Consider the following 22951-nt stretch of genomic DNA (forward strand, 5'->3'; position numbering starts at 1 on the left):
TTAATTTTTGCTACAAGGGATTGAACACAGAGGTGCTTAAATGCTAGAGTCCCCTTGGCCACATCCCAGAACTTTATACTTTTTTGTTCCCAGACAGGTTTTCACTGAGTTGCTTAGGACCTCTCTGATTATAACTTTCTACTTGAAGTCTCCTTGCCTGTCAGCTAGGATGACAGAGTGGGCACCATCACACTGCCAATCTTTTCAAGAAATTAGTCGCAAGAATAGATCCCACTCATTCCATGAGATAAAGTAATAAAGCTGAAGAAGAATTAGGGAAATACATGAGGTGGAAAGCAAAGGTGAAACAAAGGATTTTACAAGATAATTGAGTTAACTAAGTATGAAGTTTCAGATTGACTCACAGAATAGTGACAGAACTATTCTGTTCAGTATTGTATCATCATTAAAAATGCTGAAGTAAGCATGCAGAATTCAGAATATTTAAAAATGCAAGGCTCGATTGCCCGAATACATTCAAGTGAAAGTGATTTGGAAGATGCTAAATAAAACAAATGAATTAAAACCTGAAAGGATACTTCAGAGATGAGCACCCACTGCTTTTCTAAATGAGGAAAGTGAGCAGACAGAAACTAATGAAACACACGGGGAGAGAGCAGTGTGCACATTGATGTATCTACTGCTATTTGCAACCACATATACTAAGAATACAAGGAGATAACTATCGAGAGTACATTAAACCCACTAATTTCAACAAGACATTTGGAGTTGATTGACATACATGGAGAAGGTAAAGGTATTAACAGTGCACAGCAGCACACTGTGGGCTCTCTTGGTCCTGCCAACACCCACCAAACAGCTGAGAAGGGTATGCCAACAGAGGTGAAAGAAGACGTCTGGACACCAGTTTGGAGAACTCAATCTAATTTATTATTACATAGGCAAATTTTTTAGGTATATCGTGCTACTGGGCAGATTCATCTGAGGGTCATATAACTCTATGAGCTAGCAACATGCTTACCAGTGGTGGCCAATGGGCTAAAAGTTCAATGGCAGGAAAGGAACATGCTGAGCACACAAGAAAGAAAAGGTTATCAAGGTGATGGACCCAGTGGATTAGTGTGCCAACTGCTATATCCTGGTTCAGTGTGCTGAAACCTGAGAGTTCCTCATATAGGCAACATATGCTGCTTCCCAACTTATGGGCCCTACAGCACACCTCACATATTTAAGAGACTAATTAAAACTAAATGATCGCTCAAAGATTTTACTGCTTGGTTTTTAAGAATGAATGTTTTTATCAAATTTTCAGATTTACAGTAAAATGTACTAACTTAAAAATGCACATTTTTCTGTTCTACAATTTTTTTTTTGCCTTTACTTAAACTGAGAAGTGGGTGTTTTTAACCTAAGAAAGGTTATGTTGTATGTACAGTTAATTGCATTTCTTAGTTAATTTATTGCATTGGAAGAGCACATTTTCAGGGTGGAAAATGGTCACTGGGTATAAGAGGGGGGTCTGTGTTTTATAGGTTATAATGAGGGTGACTTAATCATCAGAGACAAACAGAACTTGGTGGTTTGGATAGTCAAGAAACTAGTAATAAAAGTCTGAAACCCATTATTACCAGGATGGGATGAAAATCCAGAGCCTGGAACTTACTATTTACTTTTTCCCTCTGGGACTTATTGTTACTGAGAGCTCACTATTTGCTTTCTCCATCAAGGACCCATACTCACTGGAAAATTGTTTAAAGTCTAGAGTCCAGGTCAGTATTTACCTCATCCCCTCAGGATCCATTGTCCACCTTTTTCTTTGGGGACTGTTATTTTTCATAAACTTTATTTATCAAAATACATTTTCACTGGGAAAAATAAACAAATGGATCCATGCAATGTGAACATTAATTTTGGTAGATGTCAGTGTAGGATAGCCTATAAAAAACATATTTGCCCTTATTCCCCCAGAGCTGCTTAAATTTCAATTTAAGAAATTTAAAAATTAAGACGTTAAAAAATTATGAGATTTTATTATGTCAACATTTTTTTTCCCATTCCACATGCTTATCAACAAAGCTCCAGCACTTAACGTTCTCTGACTAGCCATCGGGAGCTTAGTCTGCACCATCTGGAACACCTGGGGTGGATGAATTTGCTGTTAACATCAGCAGCAACTGTTACAGCTGTCCACACACAGCAATTGCATTTGTCACATGGTCTGCACCTTTCTCATGTTCACTTTGAGCTAGTAACTCTTTACCAAAAGATATTTCTTAATGGAAAAATTTCTGAACAACTTCAGCATCTTAGATTCTGTTTCTTAGAAAACCCACTGTCTCCTTGAAAAACTTGTGCTCCTTTCTTCCTTCACAAAGTGTCATCTATAAGTTTGGGTTACTCCACCTCTTGCAATTGAAGTAAATGCAGTAGTGGTTGATGAGCCCTACATACCCCTGCACAGGTGCAGCTTGGGCTCACCTTTTCCCTAGGGGCCACCTGTCCATGGAGCAGAGGTTGGCGGTGCCTAGAGAGAGTGAAATTTTAATAAATTTTCTTTACAATAAAGTTTCTTTCTGGTGCTTTGATCCATCTTTAGTATATCGAGTCAAAAAATTTTATCTACATGTGACAAAAACTGAAAATTCATCATGCTTCTAAAACCTGGTCATTTTTTGTGCATGTTGTATTCTTCCTTGTTAACTCGGTACCAAACAGCCCAAGTCCTTCCCCTTCTTAATCACTATGTATCCCTTGCATCTTCTCCATCAATACAAAATCTTAAATTAGGGGCCCAGGAAGAGTGTGAGAGTGCTGCAAAGCTCTACTAGACTTTTAATAAATTTTCTATACAGTTAAACTTTTTCTTTAGGCTTTTCATTTTGTTAAACATGAAATAAATTGGGATAATAGACTCATCAGGAGGAGAAAATAAAATCCCCCAATAATAGTAGTTGTTAATACTAACATTTTTCTCTGAAAAAATACTACCTTTTTTAAAATTCATTTTATCTTTCATTCCACTTGTATTGTGTATTATCTTTTAAGCATTGCATTCCACATAATCAGAATATAGTAGTAACAGTGACAAATACTGCCCTTCTGTTGTTAAATTTAGAGTTGAGTATAATTAACCATGAATTTGGTGAGAGTTTGTTGAATATAAGGAGATGACATAATATGCTTGGAGTATGTAAAAAGAGGAACTACCTTGGTCTATAGAGGCAGGGATGGCTTCCCTGAAAATCTTTTGAGCTGAGATGTAATGAATGAGTAGTCGGAAAAAAGATAATTCTTTAGATACCTTGGTCTGATACCAGAGACATAATGTGTAGAGTTTTATTTTGACATGGAAAGGTCCCAGGAACACAGTTTCTTCAGACATGGGTATTCACCAATTAATTCTCATTTAAACAAATACTTCTCTTTTTTCTCTCATTTTATTTCTCTCTTTTTAATTTTTAACTTTTTTTTTCTTTTTTTCACCTCTATTTTTCAGTACTGTGGAATGAACCCAGGTCCTCACACATGCTAGGCAAGTTTTCTACTACTGGGCTACACCCCTTCCATTCCCTTTTAAAATCTTGTCAAAGTGCCCACACTAGCCTGAAAATATGTAGTCCTCCAGGAAAACCTCATTTTCATTTGGGATCTTAGGAAGAGAATAGTCTTCAGAGGGAAACTGAAGGAGGAAGAAAAGAATATATGTGAGGGAACCTTGGTAAACATATAAGCTCATATTTGTTCTCATATCCAAAAGTACCTCACTCTGACCCTGAGGTCTTTGCACATAATGAGTTAAGGGTGGGGAGTTATGTAAAGACTACAGTGGTTGTTTATATTCAAGAGAAATAGTAGAAAACTTTGCTCACTGTCAAAACTGTGACTTGTGGTGGAATGTTTACAGACCCCCAGCTCTGCTGCAGGCCGGCTGCAGTAAAATAACCAGGGGGTGACGAACAACTTGTGTAGATTGATACAGCAGGAGTGGAAGCCATTTATTGTAGGACCGGAGCGGTATTTATACATTCCACACAGCTTATCTTAATTAACATAAACTAGATACAGCAGTCAACCAATAAAGAATCTCCACACTTAATGGCTCGCTGGCATTACTTCACAAACCACTCCGTCAGGCAATATGCCAGGTGCCATCCAGACTTGTTTACAGACTCTAACATTTGCCAGGCACCATCCTGACTTGTTTACAGACTCTAACACAGCTCTTAGTTGGAGGCATTTGCCACATCCCCCTCCCAGTAATGCCTACCAGAAGAGAATACCTGAACACCCCAGGCAGCATAACCTTCCACACTCTGGGGCTCCTCATTTGTGCCATTATCTCCAAATATCCTATTTCTAAGTTTGTCATAAAAGCTCATATAGTGATTAGCCCATCCTTGTATCATTTCATTATTCACTGCACAAAACAACAACAACAAAAAAACCCATAAGGTCAAAAATTACATTTGCATGCCTTGGGCAAAGGCTGTTTCCCCAATGGATCTGTTCATTTCTCCATCCTCTAAGGAATGATAGAGAGCAGAGAAAGTTCACACAAACTGATGTATGGAGAATGGTGATTATGTCCTCTGTAACACCAAGACCTTTTCAAAGTATAGTGCAAAATAAGAAAACTGAAGGTATCATGTACTGTGTGTTTAAATATCTACTTTGTCTAGTTTGTTTCAGGACACAGTCAAATGTCTTTAGTAGAAAACTCTTTTTGATTTGGTTGTTTTTCACACCACTAATAAATAGGCAGCACATTACTATGATTGTGCCTGTTTTATTATGAAACATCAAATAATTTGATAGAAAGTAATGTCTGCACACTTTACTGAAAAGAATCTCTGACTTACATTATCTTCTGAGACCATGTATTCAATCTAACTTGGGTTTCAGCCTCCTGCTATCTAAACCTCTTCTCTAGTGGGGAACTAACTTGGCTGAGTCATGTTCACAGATCACTGACCTTTCATTTGTTTGGAAATCTATCTATTGGCATTAAAATAATTCTATTTAAGGCAAACTTAGTCATTTTTGGTACATTAAAATTTTTATTACATACATAGTAGTTTTAATTTGCCCATTGCATATTATAAGTACACTTGGAATATAGAATAGATTAAGAATCAATAATATTTTAATCTTCAAAATTAGAATAAACTAGAAATTAGGAATTAGAAATTAGAAATCACCAAACTATTGATTTCTGCTGTGTGAAGTGCATTGTATTGCTTAATAACCACCAGACACCAATCCTCTTTCTTGAATTATGTGCTAGATTTTATTTTCTATTTTCTAGAGTGATACAAGCTGTTTTGTATTTTTTTAATTTGGTATACTTTACCATTTTCAATCTACTACTGAAGTTTCATTTCTGATCCTTTTAAAAACTTATGATCCCTTTCATTCTATGAATGTTTCTTTTAAGAATTTCTAGCAATTTTTTTATACAGATAAGTTCTAGCATTTCCATCCCTTTGGCACCTGACATATGCTCTCTCAGTTTCCTTGACTTTCTCATCTGTGAAGTGAGGAAATACTAGCAAACACACCAGGCAGAGCTGTAAAGATTATCATGGGAAAATGAGTGTAAAGCCCTGGGGAGGATGCTTGGGTCATGAAAGTGCCACAAGGGAACAACACCACACTTCTGTGGCTCCAGACACATCCAAACACTGTAGAAAACTGGAAGAAGAACAGTTCTTCCTCATTGGAGGCATATTGCAAATCTTCCACATCACATTTTGAAAGTAAATTATATAATATTTATAATTAATCTTAGATTATGTCTGTTATTTATTTTTAGTCATAAAAAAATGAAAAATTTTGGAGGTTTAAGACTAAGACTGAGAACTTTTCTTCTACTTTGATTTAAGGTCATCCTCCATAGTAAACAAATAGTTTTATTTATTAATCTTGTCCCGTTTTTTTTTCCATATGAGAAAAACTTCTGTCTCAATTATTGACTCTATAGCATTTTTTTCACATTTGTCAAAGTGTTTATTGTAAATGTTTCATTTTTATTAAAGGCATACATTTTGGACAAAATCTGTTCAGTGTTCACTACCAGTATGAGTTTTCAGATGTTCAATGAATTTAAAATTTGAATAAGCTTTGGAAATATTATTTAACTTTATAGGGTTTATGGGCACAATGAATTCTCCAAAATTAAGTAGTGTTTAAGAAACATGTGGATATGAAAGTTTTTTTATTTTATTTTTTACCTTTTAGTATTCTCTCTAATCATTATGTATTTTCAGGTGCTGAGTATTGGTGAGTAAATTTTGGAGACATGTCACATAGTCAGTTTTCACATTTCAAAAATTTCTCTCTGCTATGATTATTGTGGGGAGCATCAATTGTTGACCTTTTCTTAAAGGAATGATACAATGGTCTCATTTTTAGAGCTTCTCTCCAGTGTGTTTTCTCTGATGTCTAGTAATGTATGATATATAATTTAAAATGTTTCTACATTCTCTACATTTGAAGGTATTATTTCCAGAATAAATTGCCTAGTGGTGAAAAAGTTTTGATCTCTCATTAAAAGGTTTGCTACACTGTCTCCATTTGTAGGGGTCCTTTTCTGTATCAATTCTGTTATTAATAAGATTTAAATTTTCTTTAAAAGTATTATCACTTTATTCACATCTTGAGGCTTTCTTACCAGGGTGACTTCTGCTGTGGTGAATAAAGTTTTATTTTTGATTAAAAGCTATGCCACATTATTCACATTTGTAGGGCTAGTCTCCAGGGTGAATTCTGATGTGGCCAATAAGGGTTAATATTTGAGTAAAAACTTTGTCACATATTTTGCATTTGTGGGGCTTCTCTCCATTGTGAGTTCTGCTGTGGCAAATAAGGTGTGGTTTTTCGACTAAAAGCTTTGCCACATCTTTACATTTGTAGGACTTCTCTCTAGTGTGCATTCTACTGTGGCAAATGAGGCCTGATTTTGATTGAAAGCTTTGCCACGTTCTTTACATTTGTAAGGCTTCTCTCCAATGTGAGTTCCTCTGTGGCAAATAAGGTCTATTTTTTTTTTTAAACTAAAAGATTTGTCACAATCTTTACATTTGCAAGGCTTCTCTCCAGTGTGAGTACTGCTGTGGCAAATAAGGTCTGCTTTTTGACTTAAAGATTTGCCACATTCTTTTCATCTGCAGGGCTTCTTTCCAGTGTGAGTTCTACTGTGGCAAATTAGGTGTGTTTTCGACTAAAAGCTTTGCCACATTCTTTACACTTGTAGGGCTTCTCTCCACTGTGAGTTCTATTGTGGTGAATAAGGTGTGTTTTTCAATTTAAAGCTTTGCCACATTCTTTACAATTCTCAGGTTTCTCTCCAGTGTGAGTTGTTCTGTGGCTAATAAGGTCTGTGTTTTGACTAAACGTTTTGCCACAATCTTTTCATTTGTAGGGCTTCTCTCCAGTGTGAGTTCTGCTGTGGCAAAGAAAGGTTGATATTTGAGTAAAAACTTTGTCACATACTTTACATTTGTAGGGCTTCTCTCCAATATGAATTCTGCTGTAACAAAATGGCCTGATTTTCAATGGAAAGCTTTGCCACATTCTTTTTTAATTTGTTTTAATTAGTTACACATGACAGTACAATGATCTTGACATATCATACATTTGAATCAAATGGAGTATAATTACTCATTATTCCAAGTGTACAGGTTGCAGAATCACATTGGTCGTACAGTCACGTATATACATACAGCAATACTAGTGTCTATTTTATACTGCTGCCCCTCTTATTCCCCTTCTCTTCCCCTCTCTTCCCATCACTTCTCTCTACCCAATATAAGGTGACACCCTTCTTTCCCCACCCCTCATATCATCATACAGGTAATTTGTATAACAATGAGGGTCTCCTTCCTTCTTCCATGCAGTTCCCCTTCTCCCTCCCTTTTCCTCCCACCTCTCTTTCCTACTTAGTGGTAATCTACTTCTCATGCTCTTCCTACCTATCCCATTTTGAGTCACTCCCCTTATATCAGAGAAGACATTCAGCCTTTGATTTTTTAGGGAATGTCTAACTTCACTTAGTATGTTCTGCTCTAATGCCATTCATTTCCCTCCAAATGCCATGATCTTGTTATTTTTTAGTGCTGCATAATATTCCATTGTGTATAAATGCCACATTTTTTCCCATCCAACCATTGAAGGGCATCTAGGTTGCTTGCGCAGTCTAGCTATTGTGAATTGTGCTGCTATAAACATTGATGTGTCTGTGTGCATGAGTGTACTTTTTTCCCCGAATCCTCGCCAGCACTGTTGTTGTTTGTGTTCATAATGGCTGTGATTCTTACTGAAATGAGATGACATTTTAGAGTAGTTTTAATTTGCATTTCTCTGATTGCTAGAGATGTTCAGCATTTTTTTTTTTTTGTGTATTTGTTGATCAATTGTATATTCTCTTCTGAGAAGAAGTGTCTGTTCAGGTTCTTGGCCATCTGCTGATTGGGTTATTTATTTATTTATTTTGTAGTTTAACCTTTTGAGTTCTTTGTAAACTCTAGAGATTAGAGCTCTATTTGATGTGTGAGAGGTAAAAATTTGTTCCCAGGATGTAGTCTCCCTGTTTACCTCACATATTATTTTTCTTGATGTAAAAAAAAAAAAAAAAAAAAAAAAAACTTTCCATTTATTGATTATTGGTTTTAACTCTTGTGTTCTAGGTGTCTTATTAAGGAATTTGGGGCCTGACCCCACACGATGGAGATTAGGGCCAACTTTTTATTCTATTAGATGCAGAGTCTCTGGTTTGATTCCTACCTCCTTGATCCATTTTGAGTTAAGTTTTGTGCATGGTGAGAGAAAGGGATTTAATTTCATTTTGTTGTATATGAATTTCCAGATCTCCCAGCACCATTTGTTGAAGATGCTCTCCTTTCTCCATTGCATTCTTTTAGCATCTTTGTCTAATATAAGGTAGTTGTAATTTTGTGACTTGGTCTCTGTGTCCTCTATTTTATACCATTGGTCTACCCTCCTGTTTTGGTAACAGTACCATGTTATTTTTTATTATTATTGCTCTGTAATATAGTTTAAGATCTGGTATAGTGATACCACCTGTTTCACTCTTCCTGCTTAGAATTGCTTTAGCTATTGTGGGTCTCTTATTTTTCCAGATGAATTTCATGATTGCTCTTTCTATTTCTGCAAGGAATGCCATTGGGATTTTGATCAGAACTGCATTGAATCTGTAAAGTGCTTTTGGTAATATGGCCATTTTAATAATATTAATTCTGCCATTCCATGATCAAGGTATATATCTTTTCATCTTCTAAGGTCTTCTTATATTTCTCTCTTTAGGGTTCTGTAGTTTTCATTGTATAGATCTTTTACTATTTTGTTAGGTTGATTCTCAAGTATGTTTTTTTTTTGAGGATATTGTGAATGGGGTAGTTTTCCTCATTTCAATTTCAGGATTTGTCACTGATATACAGGAATGCTTTGATTTATAGGTGTTGATTTTATATCCTGCCATTTTGCTGAATTCATTTACTAGTTCTAGAAGTTTCTTGGTAGAACCTTTTGAGTCTGCTAGGTATAGGATTATGTCATCAGCAAATAGTGCTAATTTAAGTTCTTCTTTTCCTATAGTAATTTCTTTAATTTCTTTTGCCTGTCTAATTGCTCTGGCTAGTGCTTCCAGAACTATGTTGAATAGAAGTGGTGAGAGAGGGCATCCCTGTCTTGTTCCAGATTTTAGAGGGAATACCTTCAATTTTTCTCCATTTAGAATGATGCTGGCCTGAGGATTAGCATAGATAGCTTTTACAATGCTGAGGAGAGTTCCTGTTATCCCTAATTTTTCTAGTGTTTTGAACATAAAGGGATGCTGTATTTTGTTGAATGCTTTTTCTCCATCTATCAAGATGATCATGTCGTTTTTATCTTTAAGTCTATTGATGGGGTGAATTACATTTATTGATTTCTGTATATTGAACCAGCCTTGCATCCTGGGGGTGAATCCCACTTGATCATGCTGCACTATCTTTTTGATATGTTTTTGTATCCAATTTACCAGAATTTTATTGAGGATTTTTGCATCTATATTCATTAGAGATATTGGTCTGCAGTCTTCGTTCTTTGAAGTGTCTTTGTCTGGTTTAGGAATCAGGATGATGTTGGCCTTGTAGAATGAATTTGGAAGTACTCCCTCTTTTTCTGTTTCCTGAAATAGATTGAAGAGTATTTGTATTAGTTCTTCTTTAAATTCTTAGAGATAAATGAAAACACAGACAAAATATATTGAAATCTATGGGACACTATGAAAGAAGTACTAAGAGGAAAATTCATCGCATAGAGTTCATTCCTCAAAAAAAGAAAAAGCAAAAAAAAAATGATCTCATACTACATCTCAGAACTCTAGAAAAAGAAGAGCAAATCAACAGCAAAAGCAGCAGAAGGCAAGAAATAATTAAAATCAGAGCTGAAATCAAAATAAAAGAAACAATTCCAAAAATTAACAAAACTAAAAGTTGTCTCTTTGAAAAAATAAATAAGATCAACAGACCCTTAGCCATGCTAATGAAGAGAGGAAGAGAGAGAATCCAAATTACTAGCATATGGGGTGAAAAAGGCAATATCACAGCAGACACTACAGAAATACAGAAGAAAATTAGAAATTATTTTGCAACCTTATACTCCAATAAAATAGAAGATAGTGAAGACATTAATAAATTTCTTAAGTCATAGGATCTGCCCAGATTGAGTCAGGAGGCTATACACAACATAAACAGACCAATATCAAGTGAAGAAACAGAAGAAGCCATCAAAAGATTACCAACCAAGAAAAGCCCAGGACTGGACTGATATACAGCAGAGTTTTTGCCACATTCTTTACATTTGTAGGGCTTCTATCCAGCATGAATTCTTCTTTGGTAAATAAGGTTTAATTTTTGACTAAAAACTTTGCCATACTCTTCACATTTGTAGGGCTTTTTCAGTGTGAATTCTGCTTTGCTTAATAAAGATAGATTTTTCTTTAAAAACTTTATCACATTCTGCCCATTGGTAGGGAATCTCTCCTGTGTGTGTTCTTCTGTGGTAAATAAGATTTTTTTTTAACTAAAGGCTTTTCCACATTGTTTATATTTGTAGGGCTTATCTCCAGCATAATTTCTTTGGTGCTAAACAAGGCCTGATTATTTTATATGATTTCTGGTGTTTACTCTCACCTGTAGCTTTCCATATTTTCTTTTGTTGTAAATAGTCAAGACAACAATTTCTATATTTTTCACTTATCACTTTGTGAAATATATGTTCTATGCCCTTTTCTGTTAAATATTCTTGGATATGACTAGGAGTCATGACCAGGAAAGCCAAATTTCTATAGTTCTCTAACATCACATTTCTATATATATTTTTTTTCTGATCAAGCTAAAGGCATCCCAACTCCTCTTCAGTCAAATCAATGGCTACATCCCTGAATGATAACAATTCCATTTCTTTCTTTTGGGGGTTCTGTAGGTTTGCCCCTGATACTTTTCAGCACCTGTGTGGCACAGAAACCTGGGGCTTGTGTTCTAGGAGAAGAAGCGTAGAAAAAGAGTCAACAATCTCTATTTCATTATTGAGCTTCATTTTCCTTTTCTGAGGGCAGAAAAAAATGCTTTTTAAACAAAAATTTTAAATTAAAACTTCAATTACTTTGAAGTTTTTTTTCTCTTTTCAGAAAAATCTTCATATTTTAATAATTTTAATTTTCATTCATCATTTTTTATCTTTTATTATTAAGAATTCTTTTTAAACTTAATTTGGGGGGATTGTTACTGGACCACATAACCAATGAGCCACATCACATCCTTTTTAAATTTTTTATTTAGAGACAGGAGCTCACTAAGTTACTTAAGACCTTACTAAATCCTAAGGCTGGTCTTGAACTTGTAAACCTTCTGCCTCATCCTCGTGAGTTGCTGTTTATTACAGGCATTTGCAACAGCATCCAGATTTTTTAATCTTCTTTACACCAGGCATGGTGGTACACACCTGTAATTCCAGTGACTTAGAAGTCTGATATAAAGGGATTATAAGTTCAAGTTCAGCCTTGGCAACTTAGTGAGATCTTTTCTCAAAATTTTAAAATAAATAAATAAAAACTTTAAAAAAGACTGGGTATTTGCTCAGTGTGAGAAAGCATGCCTACCATTTGTGAGAAATTATTTTAAGTCTTAATACAAGAAATGAAAACTTATTTTTCTGAACAATAAATATTTTATTATTAAATATGTTGTTCTCCAAAAGAGTATGAGTAAACAATATTTTTAAAAACCTTTATATAATGGTGTATATTATCATGAATGGTAATTCTTTTCATTCCACCGCACATGTGGAATTCAATTTTGCTCTTAAACACTTAGAACATATTTATTTATTTTTCTTATTTTCTTTGTATGTTTCAAGAATCCTTATCTTGTGTCTAATCAAGAAAAGTCATAATTTTGCGACTGTACATATGTTAACTGCATCTTTCTTCCTGCAAAATGAATTAATGCACCTGTGTGTAGCCCAATGTGTGAATCCAGAACTCAGATCAGGGCCAATCATGAGACTAATTGACAGGCTCAAATGCTTCTGAGGTAAGGGTTAGTCCATTGGCAGTATTCTTATAATCTATTATTTGTTGTTAGGACCATGTGGGTACTGTTTTCTTTTTTTAAAATATTTTTAATAAATAATTTTCAGAAACCAATAAATAATGAATGCAAATCTTTGATACACCTCTATAGTCAGACTTACAGCATGAAAAAAGTGAAAGATAAAAAACTTAAAAATAACCCAGGTTCATATTTATGTAGGTATATATAACACAAGTGATGTAAAAAATTGAAATTTTTAATAAATGGATCTAAACTCAGATTTAAGCTTCATTATTCAATTTTACAAACAAAATGATGCATTTGCTTAATATGTTCAATACTGAAAAAAATTAATACTGTCATTTTAACCAGGGGCCGCCAACATATTAGGCAAGCACCCCGCTACTGAGCCAAATGAGCAAAGCCCAGTTTTTTCAAAACAAGTTCTCAATAATTTGTGCAAGCTGGCCTTGAACTGCTTGTCTCAGTCTTTCAAATATCTGAGATAACAGGCATGGGCCACCTTACTCCTGTATAAATATTAATTGTTGAGAGAAGCTTTCAGAGGTAAATAGTTTACTAGGACTTTATGTTGTTTTTACCAAGGGTATATTTAATTTATATAACATAAATTTTTGAATTGATGTATAAAAATAAGAGAAGAAACCAGATTTATCACCAAGAAGAAATAATAAAAAACATCAATTTTGGTTTGCTCAATATTAAAAGCTACATGTTAAATCTCAAAAATGCAGGGCAGTGCAGAGAATGCACAAGTATCAGGGATAATGAGGAGTTTTGCATAAATAAATTTTAAATTACTCTTTCTAAAATGTATAAATTGTTTTATCCAGTTGTATTGAGAAGCTGAAAAGAGAGGAAATCTCCACATCATTCAAATTAATGACATCATTTTTTAGAAATGGGAATTTTATTTTGATACTAATATTTTTGATGCCTGAAGAGAGTTAAGGGCATAATTTCTGTAGCTATTTTGAAATAAAATTAAATTCAAAGATATTGGTCTTATATTTGACTCAGTATTTAATTTTTCACATTTTCAACAATTTTCCATATCTGTGGCAAATAAATAATGAAATAAATAAATAACAAATAAATAAAAATAAATAAATAAATAAATAAATAAATAAATAAATAAATAATTGTTCTGAAGATTAACTCTTTATGCCCACAAAATCATCATGGCTGCTGCAACTTCACAATTTCCAGTAACCTCAGTTCTTCACAGAATGACTTTTCTTAGAACTTTAACTTCTTATTCTGTTTACATACAGGTCTATAGTTTTTTTCTTACTCTGTGTCTGAAAGATTCAACTGCCACATCTTCCTGAATTGAGAGTTGAGAAGTGTGAATGTTGGATGTGATCTTCAAGATGCCTCCTGGATCACTCCAACATCAGAATGCTTTCTTGCCTAGGGTATTCAGACTTTTACCACAGGCAGATATTACTGGCAGATGGAAGTGGGAGACTCTTGGACCAGGGCTTATGGAGTCTGTAATGATTATTGGAAAGGGAACAAAGATGGCAAGATGGATGAGGTGAAGGGCTCTTCCTCTTTGGATGTGTTAAGGAGGGTTCCCATTACACTCTGTTTACCAACTCCCCACTTGTATTTCAATAAGTACTAAGGCCATTGGCTGAATAAGAGTATTCCTAGATTGTGAAGGTAGAACTGTGATCTCTACTAATGTTTCACAAAGTTTTTTGATATACAGTGTTTCGTCCTATTCTTTCTCTCCCCATATCAAAGCTTTTTTCTGCTGTAATCACTTCCTACCAGACATACAAAAGGACTGTGCCGCTAATACTATGGAAAATTCAATATCTAAAGAAGCCCTCTCCCTTGGGTCTTATGAAACATGTCAAACAGAATATATCTTTTTAAGTCTAGGTTACCTCAAATTTTGTAAAAACCTACTTAATCTGTTATTAATTGTGGTGATAATATTAAAATCACATAAAGTTTTAAAATTTATGCATTTTTTAATTAATTTATTTTGGGATATAATCACCTATGATACATGAAGTAGGACATATATTCTGGTTTTATTTGTGAAATGTAACAAAATGAAGCAATAGATAATTTTTGATTTAATAAAGGTAATATTCAATGTAAGAGAATGTGTCTCTTTTCTGTGTTAGTCCATTTTCTGTTCTTTTAATAAAATACCTGAATCTGGGTAAATTATAAAGAAAATGTTCATTTATCTCACAGTTCTGAAGACAGGTAAGTTCTAGGTTATGATGCCTGAATTTTTGGTGAGGGTTTCACGCTGAATCTGCTCATAGCAGAGAAGCAGTAGGAGAAATTGTCCAGTGAAGAAAGTCTGAACACATGTGTGACACCCTTCATAACAACCCACCTTCTCAAAAATGACTCATTTTCCAAGGGCCCAGAATTTACTCCTTCATTCAGGCTCAGTCCAAGTAGAAAGGCACTAATTCTTTTTAATGACTTAAAGACCTCATCTCAAAATACTACTGCTCTATGGAATAATATTTCAACTTGAGTTTTGTTGGGGAAAATCCACATTTCAACCATAGTACTATATAGCCACTCTGTCCATAATTCAGAGTCTGAGAGGTTGTATCTACTTGATTTCTTCTTTTGGGAAGAAAATTAGCAAATGTGAACATTTGAGGTCCCTGGAAATGAGGTGCTTCCCTCATCTATCACTCTGATAATCTGAGGAAGAAATAGGGCCTCCTTGACAGCCTAATGCCTTTGTAGCAGAGGAAATCTCAGGGCAGTGACTTCTATACATTTTTCTTTATAGCCCAGGATTCTTGTATTATAAACCAAAACTCATGCTTTCATACCATACCATCCAATATGTTATTTTTTGAAGTCTCATTGTTTTTACATCCTAAAAGCATAATTAGTTATCTATTGGATAAAATCATCTTTAAAACTAATCTGTGTAAAAGGGAGGTTCCAGGAAAGTCTACCAAAGCTAGAAAGAATTAATAGAGGCTTCAGGGTGACTAATTTTCACTGCTACACAGGATGGAGTGTGGGGAATGTGGCCACCTTTGCTCTTGCAGTTCATGCTGTGTATGTGGCATTAGTTAAGAAGCAGCCCCAAGGAAGAGTCCTGGGTCTCTTTTGGGAAAGCATTAGATTGGTGTGACAAAAATAAAAACAAAACTATTTTTCTTTCTTTCTTTCTTTCTTTCTTTCTTTCTTTCTTTCTTTCTTTCTTTCTATATCCTTTTTTTAAAAAAACAGAAATGGAATGCAGGGACACTTTACCACTGAACCATATCTTCAGCCCTTTTAAATATTTTAATCAGAGATAGAGTCTTTCTGTATTTCTTAGGGCCTCACTAAATTGCAGAGGCTGGGTTTGGACTTCTGATACTCTTGCCTCAGCCTCAGGAACTGGGATTATAGGTGTGGGCCACCTCAGCTGGTGAGGAAAACAAAATTTCTAAACTAAATCCCTCTCCACATGGGAGAATAAAACTAAAGCAAAAGTCAGAAAGAAAAATGTTCATAAGTGTTCAAAAACACATACTAAAATAATCACATATGATGTCACTCTCTTTCTGTTCTTAAAGGTGAAAAATAAAAGAACACAACTGAAAATCTTTAGATATAATCTGAATTTGGGGATTCAATTTTTTTAAGTCAGTAACTGTGGGCAAGACTATAAATGTTTGTTTATGAAGAATAGAGAAGGGATTACATCAAAATTTTCTACCTGAAAACTAATTATGCACACATCCAAACCACTCCCACCAATCTAATCGCCCATGCTAATCTGATTACCTACACTAATTACCTAACACTGATTGGAAACACCCTAAACGCAATCAAGGAAGAAGTGGGTGTGTTCTTCAGGGACTCAATAAAAGTGCACTCCAGGAGACCAGCTCATACTTCTCCAGAGTAGAGTTTGAAGCTCACCTGGCTGAATGACATCAAAATCGACCTCCTCCACACCTTGAGTGCCTGATCCTGAAGCTTAATTCGTATTTTCAATTCTGCAGCAAGAACTGCTGAAACCATAGAGTAATTCTTAAGGTATGTATGCAATTGCCACATGAGCTGTAGCTACTACTTTCCCAAACAAAATCAAATGTAATTTCATAGTTTAAACTTTTTTTTCTTTTCTTTTTATCTCTATTTATTTATTTATTTATTTATTGTACTGGAGACTGAATTCGGAGGCACTGGACCACTGGGCCACATCCCCATTTCTATTTTTGGATTCTATTTAGAGACAGGGTCTCACTGAGTTGCTTAGAGTCTTGCTTTTGCTGAGGCCTGTGAGGAACTTGCACTGCTTCTGTCTCAGGTGTGTGCTACCATGCCCAGTGCTCCTACATACTTTATAAGCACTCTGAAACTAGTCCTCTGATAATGTATAATTTTTTACCTGTAGATCCAAAAATATTTTTAGGAATATTTTATCTCTTCCATTCTTAGAAGTTCAAGTATAGTAGAAATGAGAACCCAGATTTTTAGCTAAATAAAAACTGTAAAGTATTCTTTGTTTTCTGGAGCAGATCAAAATAATCACATTTATTTTTCACAGTGTGAAAGGTGCTTGGTAATAGTTCAGACTTGTATAGAGAGCTACTCGCTTAAATATTTGATTTATTTGCATTCTTTATTTACTCAGTTTGTTCTGTTTTGTCATGTACAAAAGCAAGTTTATTATTCCCTAGACAGTAGTGTGCTATTCAATGAGAATATGAGTAAAAATTGGTTCAGGTCTTTATCTCTTTAAGGCTACGTAGATGATTAAATCCTTATGGTTTTCTTCCCTCAGAATAATGGATTCAGAAATACCACAAGTGTTCCAGAAAGAACTCACTTGCTCTGTCTGCCTGAAGTACCTTATATACCCAGTCACCATAGGCTGTGGGCACAGCTTTTGTTGGCCCTGTTTCTTCCTTCCCTGGGGACAAGCCCAAATTCTTGCCTGTTGCCCTGTGTGCAGGGAGCCATCACAGCAGGGAGATGTCAAAAACAATATTCTTCTGAAGAATCTTACATCTATGGCAAGGCGGGCTCATCTCAGGCAATTCCTGAACTCTGAGAAGAATATATGTGTGACTCACCAGCAGACAAAGAAGATCTTCTGTGAGGAGAACAAGAACCTGCTCTGTTGGCTCTGCTGCAACCCTCAGGAGCACAGGGCTCACAACCACCCTTCAGTGGAAAGGGCTGCTGAGGAATACCAGGTAAGTGACACCAGTGAGAACACTGTGAAGGCTGAGCCGCAGAGCTAAGAGATTTCAAAAGAGCTGAGGATCTGGATGATGATGATTGCCCTACTCTTTTCTGTATGCTAGGTAATTTTATAAGCACCAAGGAAGAAGCTAAGAACCAAAGATGTAAACAATAAATAAAATATGCAAGCATGCCTGCCTTTGTGGAGCTTGATTCCACAGAGGTAGTGATAAAGTAGTTGGTCACTTTAATTTTAATTTTCATTCATGGTTAAGGCATTAGAAACTGCTCATTTTGAAAAGAGTTACTGGCTACCAAAATGACAAATGCAATACATTTCTATACAGCATGAATATTTACTAACACTAGGGAATAAATAAGATAAAAGGCTTTGGGGAATTAGCAGGGTAGAGCATCAGAAAACAAAATTCTGAAGCCAGTTGCCACACTGTCTAAAAACTACTCATCTTTATCACTATCCCTAGGCACATGGCTACACTATGCACTTTTGCAGTCTGAAATCTCCTAAAATTCACAATCATCAATAGCAAAAGGAAAGCAATATGATTTTTTTTTCTCACTAAAGTACTTATCTCTTATTTTTTTATTCTCTATCATTGTGAGATTGAAACCAAATGCGCATGCTTCTCTATTGTTTGAGTTTATATTTCTTTTACAGGAGAAGCTCCTAAAGCAAATAAGATCATTATGGGAAAAGATCCAAGTAAATCAAAGAAATATAAATGAAGAGAAGAAAATAATCAGTCCATGGATCGTAAGTATGAGTCTATTTCCTTGAGACTCAGCTTGAAACAGACATACTAGAAATCCATCCATTATTCACTATAGCATCATGCTGTAAGGATATTAGGTACATCATTTCCAGTGGCTTTGAATCCTAAAAGTAAAATTTGACCTTGTTGATCAAACAAATGACCAGGCAGTGTCATAGGGAGGTTCGAGATGAAAAGTAATTTTCTAACCAGAGATCAGAATATTGCATATAGTTATTTATGTGACAGCTATAAATTCTAATTGCATGCATATAGAAATTTATATTTGAAGGATAAATTGTCAATCAAAACCTTTTCTTAAGATATTTCAGGCATTCATGAAGCAGATAAAAGTGGTTGGAGGGAAGGATGGGTTTGGTTCCTTGCCATTGTTATGAAAAACTAGGGAAAGAATGAAGATAAAAGAAGAGTGAATTTCTAATTTCTGCAATGTGGATAAATATAAAATTATGGCATATGTAACATACTGGTAAAAAGACAATGGTCAAAGAGAGAGGTTTAGGTGGAGGAGGATAAAATCATACTGGAATTGTGATCTAGACAATCTATCCCTACAGTACTATGTGTATCTCAGGGAAGAGCTGATCAGGGCTGAGTACAGGAAACTACATCCAGTTCTTCATGAGGAGGAAAATCGACATCTAGACATTCTTAGAAAGGACAGCAAAAGAATTTTAGAAGAACTCAAAAAAAGTGAAGCCAATATGGTTCAAAAGAAGAAAGACCTAAGAGAAATATATGAGGAGCTGGTGAAAATGTCCCATAAACCATATGTGGAGCTGCTCCAGGTAAGAACTGAGTTGTGCATGAAAGTATTTTGTATGATTTGGGGTTATCAATTTTGACCACATTATTTGGTAATTTTTATATTTCCTGCATCAATTATGGGGTTCTTTCCTCTTTGGGTATAATCTACTTAAAGTTTACCTTCTATCCTGACTATAAATAAGCAAGATTTATGAAACTTTGTGAGTAGCTCTCTTAGAATTTTTTTTTTAAATTTTTCTGTTGTCTTTTGCTTCTCTAAGATCCAGAAAAATAACAATTTATTCATGAAGATTTCATTTTTTGCCTGCCATTTGACAATATGCAGACATCTTGGAAAACCTTATGTTCTCTTTCTTCTGTTTAAAAGTTATGGAATTGGGGACAGTGAACACTGCGTATTACTGATATCCTTCATTCTCACACTTTTTAGACCCTCTGCATTCTGATTTAATCACAAATCCAGAATCTTTAAATATGCTTTACTGGTACTGTTCTGAGAGATGAAAATGAATTCATAAGAAGCATTGGTGTGGGTGTGATGATATTTGATACTACATGATCTTTCCAAAAACAAAATACAATTCAGTTTCTTAAAAAAATAAGCTTTTTTTGTTTTTGTTTTCTTTGCAGGACATGGGAGATCTATTGACCAGGTAAATTTTGACTTTAGTGTAATCTGGGGAACCATTGAGAGCTATGAAAGTGTTTAAGTTTCTAACAAAGTGAAGGCATAGTTTATGTAGAGAGTAATCAACTGTGTGTTCATGTGTTTGTTTGAATATGATTTTCTGTTCCCCTTAATGAGAAGTCAGCCTCTATTTCCCCTGTTGGTTGAGGGATATGTCATCCTGGGCTGAATGTTGACGTTCATAAATGCAACCATGTGGGGCTGGGGATGTGGCTCAAGCAGTAGCATGCTCGCCTGGCATGCGTGCGGCCCGGGTTTCATCCTCAGCACCACATACAAAGCAAAGATGCTGTGTAAGCCAAAAACTACTATATATATATATATATATATATATATATAAATATATATATATAAATTCTCTCTCTCTCTCACTCTTTCTTTTCAAAAATAAATAAATAAGATAAATGCAACCATGTATGATTTGACATTGTAAATCAGAAACATTGAGGTGCATGGGGGCAGTTTTTCCTATCCTAGTTAGCTAATGAGAAACATGGGTACCTCTGAGAAATGGGTTGTTAACTTGCAAATTAAGTAAGAAAGATTCCTAGAGACAGTCCCTTCTCATGTTCACAGAGGTACATTCATGAGAAAACGGTTTCAAGAAACATTTTCAGCAGAATTGTTGTTTAGTTCCTTAAAAACTGTGATGTCATTTTTGTCACCAGAAGATTCATGTCCTCTTCCTGCTTTCAGGAGTGAATCAGTGCAGCTGCACTTGCCTCAGCCTATAAATCCAGCACTTCCTGCCCAGACCATCACTGGACTGATAGACAGGCTCAAGTGTTTCCAAGGTGAGTGTCAGCCCAGTGATGGGAGCATAGTGTAATGACTTTCAATGATGATTTTCTATGGGAAACCCTTCCATTTATTAACCTTTAATTTACCCAAAGGGAATGGTCTGCCAATTGGTATTTATAATTATATTTAGTAATCTGATCACCATGATTAAATAAGGAAAAAAATAAGTGATCACTGGTATAATAATAAATGTGATTTGGGCTATACATACAAAACCATTTCAATCAATAAGACAACTATAAATTAGTTCAATATGTTCCCATTTTAAATTAATTGCACTGAGTGATGAAGGTTATTTAAACATTACCCTTAAAATGTCTTGGAAATTGAATGTGTGATACGTATTTTATGAAACGTAATATACTAAGTGCGTTAAATTTAATATAATAGCATGTATGAACAAACATAAAATAACTGAGTGCACAGAGCAATATTTCACAAGCATCAAAAAAAGACAAGTTGGTATATGATGAAGCAGTTTTTAGATTTCCATGGTAGAACTAAATAGGAACCATAGCAACAAATTATTGCTTTGGATTGAATGGGAAAGCAGACCTCCAATTTCTCAGATGAAATGAAAAGTAACAAGCTGGAAGTAGACATGCTCACCCTTTTATTCCAGTGTCCATATATTTAGCAGTGTTTTCATTGTGGTTGGACTATTGTTTCTTCTGCAGTATTCTAGAAACCTGTGAGTGCAATGCACTTCAGCCACAATTACCCCTCTTCTTCTGCCACCCCATCCCCCCCCCATTAAGACTCGGGTAGACCTTCTCATCTAACAGCAATTTAAAAGTTGGTTTTGATTTGAATATTCTCTTCATTCTACAGTGGAGATATCCTTTGAAAATACGGTGTCCAGTGATAACCTCAAGCTATTTGATGACGTGAGGCGTTTGAGAATTGGGCACGCCCTTCCAGACTCGTCTTTGAATTCTGATGGAATTAACTATTTTGCTGCATGGGGAACAGAGAGTTTCAACTCTGGGAAATTGTACTGGGAATTAGATATGAAGGACCCTTTGGACTGGGCTGTAGGAGTCTGTAAGGATTCCTGGATAAGAAGGAATGGCACAGTGACTGAATCCGAAGACGTGTTTCTTCTCCTTTGTGTGAAGCAAGATGATGGCCATAGTCTCTTGACAACCTCCCCAATGCTTTCTCACTATGTAGAGAAGCCTCAGGGCCGGGTTGGTGTGTTTGTTGATTTTGAGAGTGAAAGTGTGAGTTTCGTGAACGTCGCCAAGTGTTCTCTCATATGGCGGTACCCTTCTGGCTCTTTGAATTTCCCAGTCAGGCCTTTTGTTCACACTGGCCACAAGTGAACAGGGGTAAGTCAGGAACTCTATGCCTGGGGAATTTACATTCCGGGCAGCCCTTCCTAGTTGAAGTTTACAATACTGTACTTTAGTGCTTTTTAAGTAATTTGTACTTGATCCAGACATGGTGGCACATGCCTATTAATTCACACAATTTGGTTAATTTGGGAGTCTGATGTAGAAGGACTTCAAGTTTGAGGCCAGCCTGGGAAACTTAGCAAGACCCTGTCTCAAAATAATTAAAAATAATAAGAAGAAGATGAAAAAAAGGGGGGGGGGCTGGCAATGTAGTTCTTTGGTAGAATACCCCTGGGTTTAATACCCAATGAAAAAGTTAAAATGGCAATTTGTTGACTGTAACTTTCTTTTTAAATATAAAGACGGCGTAAATTGCCAAATTGTGTTGACTCGATTTTTCTTTCCTTTTAATGATGGTCGGTCATCTTTTGTGGAACATAACATGATAAAAACCATGTGTTCCAGATACACTACATGCTGTGCCTGCTTACATGTTTTGTGAATTTGTCAGATTTAAGATTGCATAATTTTATGATTTAAGCTGAATGACATTTTGTAGGATGAATTTTATATCATTGTCTGCAATAAACATTATTTTGATGTTTTCATCTTTCTATTGATCTAAGAAAATATAATTTATTTTTCCTTGGGAAATAAAAACAAATGAAGTTCTTTCTCACACTCAGGACAAGGACTCATTTTTCATTGAAGCCAGTAAAGTTGGACCTTCCTCTTTCCCTTATATTCCCTAAACTATTTTAAAGGAGTTTTATGTTAACAGCAAAACTGAGAGGAAATAAAAAA

The 22951-nt window shown here is 35.2% G+C and overlaps 1 protein-coding gene across 1 annotated transcript; it reads left to right on the top strand.

Annotated features, from left to right (window-relative positions):
* The first annotated feature begins 17359 nt into the window (after positions 1-17359).
* On the top strand, positions 17360-22135 carry LOC144257393 (tripartite motif-containing protein 43-like). Its single transcript, XM_077803647.1, has 6 exons — positions 17360-17770; positions 18439-18534; positions 19111-19341; positions 19952-19974; positions 20706-20803; positions 21642-22135. Exons 1-6 carry the CDS (start codon positions 17360-17362, stop codon positions 22133-22135), a joined length of 1353 nt encoding a protein of 450 aa, XP_077659773.1.
* The last annotated feature ends 816 nt before the right edge of the window (positions 22136-22951 follow it).

Source organism: Urocitellus parryii, chromosome 11 (genome assembly GCF_045843805.1).
Source record: "Urocitellus parryii isolate mUroPar1 chromosome 11, mUroPar1.hap1, whole genome shotgun sequence".
In the NCBI taxonomy this organism is placed as follows: Eukaryota; Metazoa; Chordata; class Mammalia; order Rodentia; family Sciuridae; genus Urocitellus; species Urocitellus parryii.